Source organism: Siphateles boraxobius, unplaced genomic scaffold (genome assembly GCF_051911475.1).
Source record: "Siphateles boraxobius isolate OS27281-9 unplaced genomic scaffold, OSU_SipBor_1 6, whole genome shotgun sequence".
In the NCBI taxonomy this organism is placed as follows: Eukaryota; Metazoa; Chordata; class Actinopteri; order Cypriniformes; family Leuciscidae; genus Siphateles; species Siphateles boraxobius.
The window spans coordinates 22,310,868-22,321,103 of NW_027509186.1; the positions used below are offsets into that span (position 1 = coordinate 22,310,868).

Here is a 10,236-nt window from a genome sequence, read left to right on the forward strand (position 1 = left end):
TGATTTCACTAATTAGTTATATCTCCTGGCTGGAAAAACTGCTAATTTGCAAATCCAGGTGATTGGAACAAATTACTGAGGAGGAATTTTACTTTCTGAACCTGGACTTGACATCTCTGTTAGTCAGCATTTCTTTTCTAAAATTTGTAAATGGCAAAGGAAACCCAGAGAATTACTTAATGTTTAATGGTGGTTTATTCATGTACACAAGATAACAGTCTAAAAACAAAAACACAGAGATTAGAGCACATTCCGTATTGAATTCACAATTCGGGGAGCAGTCTGGCGGGCTGTTATTGAAATGTGTCTGTATTACATATATCTAGTCAAAGGAAAACTACAAACATAATGGCAATTAATATAAAACTAACAGTCTTTTTGATCACGGTACTTTGTGATCACTGAGATTAACATTTCAAAGGAACGTCATTTATGACAATATAAAATCTCACTAGTAGACAGGCAAAACATTTACAATGATGGAATGGTAGGAAGAACTGCACTGATTGATGATTCTGAATTATTGCTTTTCAAGATTTTTTTTAACTATGTGGATTGCATCTCTCACCATGATGTATCGTGGCGTAAACATGTGATTACTCCATATTTTGGGGGGAGGGGGGCAAAGCTCCTTGCTGAACGAATCCCATGCAGATCTAATCCTCTTTGTGTGGCGTCACACGTTTCCCGCCTTTTTTTCTGGTAAATAATAACAGAAGAGATTTCAGAATATATTACAATATATTTCTACATTTAAAACTTTAATTTTAATATTTAATTATTCACACATTTTTGTTACAGAGAAGAGGTCATTTAGGTTCACCAAAACACATTTTGTGAACTTTATAATACAGAACAGCAAACACTACACAACTGTATGTGAAAATCCTCGACCTCAAGACCAATTAATTATTATTGGGTCCACATTAACATTAAGACATGCTACAATTTTTCATTTAATAAATTATTATAGGTAGAGAATACTTCCTGAAAATACACAAACTGGTACTTTGGGTAACTTAACAACAGCTCAATTAAAGCACCTGTATCTTCCTTTGAATTCACTGACCCTACAATTCACAACTTTTTAAAGGGGTGATGGAATATAACAATAACTTTTTGACATGTGTCCACAACACCAGAACATGTTCCCCACAAACACAGATGCTGAGGATCAATACAGGGATCCCTGATTTAAAGTAACTTCTCTGTGACAGTAACTGACATCAATATCTGTGTAACTGCTATTATTTTCAGGCTGGAAACACTGCAAACTACTGTCCGGAGGCTCCTTCTCCTTGGCTAACTGTTCAGTGGCTGAGGATACAACTGCACGCACAATGGAAGCTGCAACCTCATAGAACATCCTCTTCAAGGCCTCCTCTTGTTCATCTGCATTGGTCTTTGCTGACCCAGAAATGAACCCTCCACATTGAGGGGCCCCATCCCCCCTGGTCTCTACCTCAACACTAGTACCTAGTCCTACTTTAGACTCAGCTTTGTCATTTCCATTTTGCTGTAGATCTCTCGAGTCAATTGGTGCTTGACACTCACCGCTTTGGACAACTGCATTGACAGTATCGCACTTCCCTTCTTGATTTAGGATTTTCCCATCCTTCGGACAAGTTTTGCCACTAGAGTTTATGGTCTCCTGGTTGGTCTCCTCATCCTTCACATCATTCTGGGTTGTTGCTTCATGATTGTGTGCTGCGGTGTCCTCTGATGTAGCATCCGAACATCCATTCTCACCATTGGCTTTTGGCTCTGCCTGACCTCCAACCTCTGGTGCTGGATCTGCTGCATGAGGCTTGTCTGATGGCTGACCAGATGGTGCGCTAGTGTGGGACCTCTCCTCTCCATCAGAACTCTTGTGCTCGCCTGCCACCTGAGCTTCATTATTGCTCTCACTCTGAGCCACAGTCTGCTCCTCTGATCCAGTCTGTGGGACATCGGTAGACCCAGCTGCATCATCAAGGCCATCCATGTCTTTAGCCTCACTCTCAGCAGTATCATCGCCATCTTTCTGGGCTGTTGTACCCTCCCCCATGTCCATGCTGGTACTCTTCCCCTTTCGCAGTATGAAGTTCTTTAGTGACACAGCACGGTTGAAGTGTGTCCTTTTTGCCTTGGCTGACTTGCCTGAGTCTTTACCCGCCTGTGGTTCATCAGTCTGCTCTTGCTCACCCGCTGCTTCCTCCTCTACTCCACCAGTGTCAGCTGCCTTCTTTGATTTGGGAATAACTCGTTTTTTGAAAGAAGTCCAGATCTCATTTGCATGCTGGTCCACAGATTTTGCATGCTGTGTAGTAGCAGTTGCTCCTTTCTCCTCATCAACGTCAGCATTAGTCTTCTCCTGTGTTTCTACGTCACTGGCTACCTTTACATCTTCCGTCCCCTGTTCTGCCTCTGGGTCATTTTCATCTTTTACATCTGAAGAGTCTTTGTCCTTTGGTTTGTGGATTCCAACAACTGATGAATCTCTCTTCAGACCTTGGAATGTCCAAGATCTCTTCAATTTCCACCTTTTTTGCCCAGATTGCTCTGACTTTGTTGTGGAATCCAATGTCCCAGTGTCTCCTGCTCCATCTGCACTTGTTCCATCTGCCCCCTCGGCATCCTTGGACTCATCTGTGCTTTTCTTGTGACTTTTTTGAGCCATAAGTTTCTTAAAAGAGTGCCAGCGTTTCATGTTTTTTGTGGTTTGAGGGTTAGACTTGTCTGGCTCATCTGTGGTCGGAGGCTCCTCTGTTTGGTCAGCCACAGTTGTGCTGGCGTCAGCATCCTCTAGTCTGTCTAGTGATTTCGACCGAACCTTGTCATGTTTTTGGAGCCCCCCTGTACCATCCTTTTTGTCTGTGCTTTTGTGTGAGAAGATTTTAGCGACAGGATTGCGAATGAAGTCTCTGACACTGGACTTATCTCCTTGCTTTGGCTTTGCACCAGATGCCTTTTGTTCTTGAGAAGTCTCCTCATTTTCTGGGGCTTTTTCAATAGCCTGCCCATCAGCTGCAGCCTCGTTAGCTTCTGCTGGCTGACTAGATTCCTGTTCTTTAGGGCCTGCAGTATCCCCTTGATCATTCTGATTGGATACCTTATCCTGCTCCTCGCCTGTAGTATCCTCAGCTCCTGTATGCTGCTCCTTCTTCTTCTTCCCTCCCATTACTTTTCCAAGCCCACTTTTATTTAAAAAAGAGTCCCATATTTTCTCAGAGGCTGGTTTGGATTTGCTATCAGCTGGGTGCTCTGTGCTTGGCGGTGCATCAGTAGTAGGCTGCGTTTCCTCTGTTGAAGCTGGGGCTTCCTCTGTTGAAGCTGGGTCTGGCTTTGTGGTTTCCACCTCAGCTTTATTCTCAACAATGTCTGCTTGGACAGGCTCTGCAGTAGCCTCAGTTGCCGCCATATCCGAAAACAAAATCTCCAACTATGAGGAATTTCTCACTGAAAAAAATACTTATTTCCTTCTGTTCTTTATGGAACTGAGTTCATTGATGATCAGCCAACAGCTCTGAGAGTGTTCCTATCCAACGTATTTCCATAAGAATTAGGCAATTCTGCATCATATTCCGTGTGGAGATGGACCTCAAAGCTAGAAGGAGAGGAGAAAACAATCAGTTTTAAATTGGCTGTACATATCAGCATATGAGAAATGTTTTTTACAATGCTTGAACCTTATGTATCTTAGTTCAACAATTTAGCTTATTAAGCCCATATAAAAAAAATTAATGATCTTATAAACCTCTAAACTATTCACCCTGGGTCAACTCATGTCGCTTAACACTGGGGGTGGTTTTGTTTCTACACAGAGGATTCTTTTGTGATTACAAAAATTATCTTACGTCAAGCTTTCTTGATGCTTAAAGCAATTTAATGCTTCCTCTGAATGACCCACTTGATAATTTGAAATTATTTTACATTATATATTTGGTCTAAGATGCCAGAGGTGAACCACATGTGACATAGTTACATAATTGATTTATTCAAAGAACCATATGACTGTATGCACCATAAAATTAGTACAGTAACATAAAAAATAAAAACAATATTCTTTGCCTTGTGAAAAGCCTGATGGAAAGAACATGGCTTAATTGGATTTGTGACTGAGATTGTTTACTGATGGGACACAAGACCCTGCTTGCCCATCCGACTGACACTGGGACAATTGAGGCTTGACGGTTTTGTCCCCTCTTTTCATGAACAAAACCCTTCCCCTTTGTTATGCAAACGCAAGAGAAGAGACTTGGAGAAGCTCCCTTGATAAAGCCCTAATGTGGGCTCAAACCTTGCTTTGCAGAAGTAGAACCTAATTCTAATGAGAAACGACGGAAAAGCCAATGCAAATGCTTGAGACAGCAGGTGCCAGTGCTCTTCAAAATCTAATTTGCATTGCTAATGCGTCCCTAACCATCTCCTCCATTTTGTAAAAATGCGTTGATATCAACATCACCCAAGTTATTTTAATTGTAGGCGTTTCGCGAGTAGTACATTATTTGCCAAAAATGCATCGAAAAGACTCAAGGAGACATCCTACTTCTGTTGTGTCTGGAAAACATGCTGAACAATACTCATTCATGCCACTTGACTCGGATCACCAATTTATAGGACCCTACAATAGTTCGTGAATAATTAAAAATATTTAGATCCTCGAAGCTTCCAGTAATCAGCTACATGTCTGTCACCGTGTAAATGTGTGATGTGGGAATTATGAAATCATCATGCAGCGGGAAAAAAACAACCTGCGCGCCATACACAGACAAGCGCGCGCGCATTCCGTCTATTGTGGTAAAGCCATGCTTCTTTTATTCTCGAAATCTCGTTGGTATCCAATTTAGCGACTAAAATGTTTTTGCTTCATTAAAGAGCATTTCATTGATACATTCCCCACAGACTGAGCACAGTTTAGAGCAAATTCACACTTGAGTACGTCTGATAATAAAATGCGAGAGGACAGTCTGGCACGTTTGGCGAAGTTGATCGCATGAATGAATGAACTCGTAACAGTTGCTTGAGCAAACACGCAATTGTGAAGCAGATGTCCTTATTCACAAACATAAACACAAAGAAAGACAAGCTGGAAACGGATTCGTTGAACCAAATGCTTAATTTCACCATGCCTACGAATTCAAATCCAGGGCGCAGTCATTGCGCGCCTATTGTCCTTTCCATCTAAATCTCTGCACTTCCTTAATGTCCATTGCACATTGCACAGCCGAAGAATTTTAAACAATACGTTTGTATTTTAACACAATAATCAAAGGTAATCAGATCTAGCATACAAAATGAAGTTGTGCACGACGGAAATACTTAAAATTATACCAAAAAAAGTATAACTAAGAAAAGAGTCTGCAAACCTTGTTTCTCGTGTGTAAATCCTTCCCGTGTGCTGGAGGAAAGGTAATAATCTGCTCCAGGCTGGAAAAGATACTGAAACTAAATCCCTGCTCGCATCCTCATGCCTTGACTGAAGAGAAATCAGTGTGAGTATGAGTGTGTGGAGAATTGCGCGCGGGGACGTGGAGGGTCGAGCGCTGGTATTAACAGACGCGCAGCTGCGGCTCCATCTATCTCACCCTGTTGCCCTTAGCAACCAGAGAGGCCACCCCCACCCTGCCACCACCACCACGCACACCCGCCCCCAACACTAAGAGGGTTACAGTACGGGGTTGAGATGGTAACTTTAATTTCAGCCACCACTTCCCCTGATTTGCGTGAAATGTGGTGATGTTGCATCACTACCATTCAGATTGGCTGCGGTAGGTCCGCAGATTTCTGTACCCCATGATGCAGGGCAACAGATCTAGCGCTCGGGGACATTGGAGGGTGTTGTAACATTCCGTTTTAACGTCTGTAACACACTTCTTTTGCTATTTGTCTTACACTTTGATGTAGTAATATTTCACATTTTTCTGCTAAATTGAAGTAGGCCTTGTTTGAAAATCTATAGTAGTGTGGAATGTAAAACCAATGAAAAAAACATTTTAAAATTTAGTGCATTAAGTTACTTGGGTTAAAAATAGAAAGAAATTTCAAATAAATAAAAATGGAGACAGATGTTTCTGTCATCTGATAAGGCTGGTGGATGATAGTGATGTCACCCAAAGCTAATTTCTAATTGGTTAAACTGATGGTGTTACATCTCACCCTGTGTTACACACTCCCCTACAACTCTGTTCAAATCCAAAGGCTCCACAAATAGAAATGTGAACAAACTGACCTCATTATCTGAAGCTAATTGTTGGGGAATCAGAACAAAGGCCCGTGTGCACACTGGGTTGATGCAACTGGACAGTAAGAAAGATAAATGCAAGTGTCTGCATCCCAGAATGGTCTTGAGACCCTGAAGCATATGCTAAGGGATGAAATGGAATATTTAGAACTGTGCCAAGGCCAAAATGGTGGTTTTATTGTGACCCTGTTCAAAATATTGGACACAGTTTGCCCCAAGGCCAGAATACGCGTTCCACTGGAAATGCATTGCTCTGTGATGAATATTTCATACGATTGAGCATCTGCAAGAGAATTCTGTTCTCCTTCATTGAGCTTTAATTTCCTCATGGAGGATGCCACATCTGTCTGGAGGCATCATGGAGTCAGACATTCAGTCTCGGTCGGGTTCACGGCACAACTGATCGACACTGGAGGATTAAAGAGTCATAGTAAAATCATCCTCATTCAAGCGAAGGGGAGGAGCATAAGGGATTGGTCAGTTGAAAAGGAGCGACCTATAAATAGCATGATAACAGGGGATTATTTTGACAGGACATAAAGTAACTCTGTTATGAATGTGTATGTGGCGATGCAGGGATTATTTTGACAGGACATAAAGTAACTCTGTTATGAATGTGTATGTGGCGATGCAGATGCTATAACTTGCATCTCTTTAATGCTCACATTCACTTGATCGCATGAAGGGAGGTCTACGTGTGGATGCTTAAAAGACCGTGTTTGTCTGATTTTCACTGCACTTCAGAGATGGTAGATCATTTGGCAGTTGTAGGCTATAAATGGACTGAGCAATGTGTTGCATTTTACTAGGCTATAGTGTTATATTTTTCTTTTCATTAATTTTAACCCATTTTTAATTATTTTTTACTTTTTATTATGTGTGTGATATATAAATAGTTTTTAACACAATGCAATGCCTATAACTGTGTATGAAAAGTGATAAATATATTGTGAAAGATAAACAAAGAAAGAAATAAATTGTGATAAATAAATAGCTAATGAGTGCATTCATTTCAGAGCTTTTTTTCTGACCAGTATCTTAATTTCAGGACCACAACCATACGAGAAGCAGAAATGTCTGAAGGTCAACTCTTGTGAGCAAAATCAACAGGAATTCCTCGAAAAAAAAATTGTAGCTATTCCCACAGTTATGGCATGTTTTGGTCATAACTGTGTGGAAATAGATGCGTCCTTCTTCTCTCAACAGCCCACAAAAACCTGCAACTAAGTCTGTAAATGCACATCTGACGTCACGTAGGCTCAAGCGTGGGGATGGGAACTGGGAAGATGTCGCAACGCGGTTGAGAAATGCCCAGGCTTCAGGTGGGATGGAAGGAGCAAGTGTGTGTGTATTTCTGACACGCTAATGCCTAGCGACTGCATGTGCTTGTGTGTGAGCAGAGGGGTGAAGATGGGGGTGGGGTGCTTCTGCTCTGACAGATTCAACCGAAGGCCGCGTCAAGCTCACGGCTCTGACTGTCAACTCCATTCCCCGCTCTCTCATCTACCACCACAACCGAGGTCTTATTTTCCGGTGTCGTGGCGGGACTGACCAGCACGTGCTTCCGCACGCAGCTGTAAACACCGGGATCAGAAGTGATAAGTAGGCTACCCCTGCGGCCGCAATGCTGGGTCCCTAAAGGTTAACCTGGGAAGTAAAAGCAGTTTAATCAATCCAGGCTTTGCACACTAAACAGGTAAGATGTGCAAGGGAACAGAATCGGTATTAAGTGATAAGTTTAGCTTTTTGCTGTGCTACTTGCAGCCCTGGTTAAATATTTCACGTTGGAGAAGGCAGGGCGAGGACTTATCCAGGCTTACTGTCATTGTCAAGTGAAGTGCCTGTAGAGGGGGAATTAAAGGCTGCACAAAATCTTACTCCAGCAGCAGACTGAAGAAAGTCAGGACGTGCATATTCAAATCTAGATTTGAAGGATCCATCAGCATTTAAATCGCATATTTGGGCTGAAGCAAAGTCGCCTCCTTTTTTAAGGAGGCTATTTGGGTAATGGCACCTTCCATGGGACATTAATCTGTGTAATTAGGTTTCAGCTTCAGCATGTGAAATAGATTTCTCTGGCATACTTCACTTCTCTGAAACCTGTATACAGGAGAACTTTGGAGGAATGAGCTTTTTTTTTTGGCTGTCCACCTCCCTATTTATTTCCTCACCGGCACAAAACATCCATCAACTCCTGTAAGGGGAGATAACATCAAGCACGATCTAGTAGCCTACAGATCATGACCTGGCCTTGCTAGGGCTGCTGCTGTTCGGATGATGATGATGATGATGATGAAGCAATATCATAGTATTCACTGAAAAACTGAAAGTGGTTTTGTGCTTTAAGTCAGCATGAAATGAAAACTTACCTTGTTGGCGTCTTTATAGATTTTATTGTGAACAATTAATCCGTACATGTTTCTTTCTTCTTTTTTTACATTTTCTCACCGTAATGTTTAAACAAAATGTCATATTGTAACTGTATCTTCAAGTGAAATCTCTTTGGTGACGTATGCAGGACTTTTCCAATAAAACCCGCCCCTGCAAACTAGTTTTCATCTGCAACACCCTCATCCTCAGCTATTAGCGAATGTTGATGACCTACTTCTGGCAAGATTCTGAAGTGTGCATACAATGGACACTTTACTATCCCATGAGGCTAAGGGAGAGGATTTGTGAATAGCAGTGACGTGACAACTGACGCTGGTAGTTCACGTGATAAGGGCAACATGGTGAAGTTAGTACGTCCAGATTACATTCATACTATATACAACATACTTTTGTTAGCTGTTGTGAAGTAATTTCTTTATTCAAAATAAGTACCTACTCAAGAGGGTATGCGATTTCAGACGTAGCCCCCAACTCCCTGACCTACTTTTTTTCCCCGATAATCCTTTACATTCGCATGTATGTCATAATAAAGAAGAAAACATTTGATACTACCATTTCAATGCAACTTTAAAGGGATTGATCCCCTCAAAATGAACATTTTATCATTTGCTCACCCTCACATCGTTCCAGGCCTGGAACACAAAATGTTGAAAAATATAAAAAGACATGTTGATTTTGACCCCATTGACTTTCAATGTATGGACAAATATATATAGGCTATCTTTTTTTTGTTCCACTGAAGAAAGTAATTCATACAAGTTTGGAACAACATGAGGGTGAGTAATTGACTTACATTTTTGGGTGGACTATCTCTTTAAATTGCCATTTTTTGAGAGTAAGCTGCAATGCAAACTTCACTAGCAATTTTTGCGCATGACAGCTATTCATTTGTGAGACATTTGTCGATTAAGCAAGTTTAGATCTTTCATCCCACTGCCCCAGTGGACAGCTCCGACAAGCTGCACCATTCAGTGACCTTTTATAGTATAGTGCTGATTGGTTAATGTGTCCCTTACGGCCTAAACGTAACGTTAACTTCATGCATGGACAATATTTGAGGTGCAGCTGTTCTAGATATCCAAACGAGCGCTGTCCTGAAGTCCTGGCTTCAGAGGGATTTCCATGTAATCTCTTTATTAGCAGACAGCCTGTTGATCTCAATCACTGGTCTTGCTGTGTGGGAGGGGGTTGGTGGTGGTTTGCCAAGGTCCCAGCCAATGGTGCCCTATCCTGTTGATTAACTCTATGCTATCTCATTAAGTTACTTGAGTACCTTTGCCCACTTGTGTTGGCAGGACACAGAAATGGTATTTGAAAACAACTTGGTATTTGAAATGCTACTTTTAGTATTGATCAAAAAAGCTTTGGTGCAAGGTGGGATTGAAACTTCTGTGCATCAAGCAGGGCATGAAATGTGTGGCAGACATAGTTCTGATGTCTGAATCTCACATCGGGAATAATCAACGAGTCATGCAATGAACAAATGAGCCACACAATTGTTTTCTGTATGAGATTATTCATACATTAAACTAGACATTGCTATGGAAAGTAAGAAACAGTAAGAAAATGCATATTTAGTAAGTGATAAAAATAAGCAAATAGATTTAATTTATTTAAAAGCT

General features: G+C 41.4%; 1 protein-coding gene across 1 annotated transcript; it reads right to left on the minus strand.

The window, feature by feature from the left end:
- Window positions 1–176: 176 nt before the first annotated feature.
- On the minus strand, window positions 177–5,717 carry LOC143716064 (uncharacterized). The gene is made up of 3 exons (XM_077208201.1): window positions 5,349–5,717; window positions 1,555–3,586; window positions 177–699 (listed from the first exon to the last, which is right to left on the minus strand). Exons 2-3 carry the CDS (start codon window positions 3,398–3,400, stop codon window positions 677–679), a joined length of 1,869 nt encoding a protein of 622 aa, XP_077064316.1. The 5' UTR covers window positions 3,401–3,586; window positions 5,349–5,717; the 3' UTR covers window positions 177–676.
- Window positions 5,718–10,236: the final 4,519 nt, after the last annotated feature.

Bases quoted from the DNA above. Each gene is read 5' to 3' on its own strand.
- LOC143716064 (XM_077208201.1), bottom strand. From the start codon at position 3,400: ATGGCGGCAACTGAGGCTACTGCAGAGCCTGTCCAAGCAGACATTGTT. The intron at 700-1,554 runs GTGAGTGTCAAG...ATTATTTACCAG, and splicing joins CAATGCAGTTGTCCAAAGCG to AAAAAAAGGCGGGAAACGTG.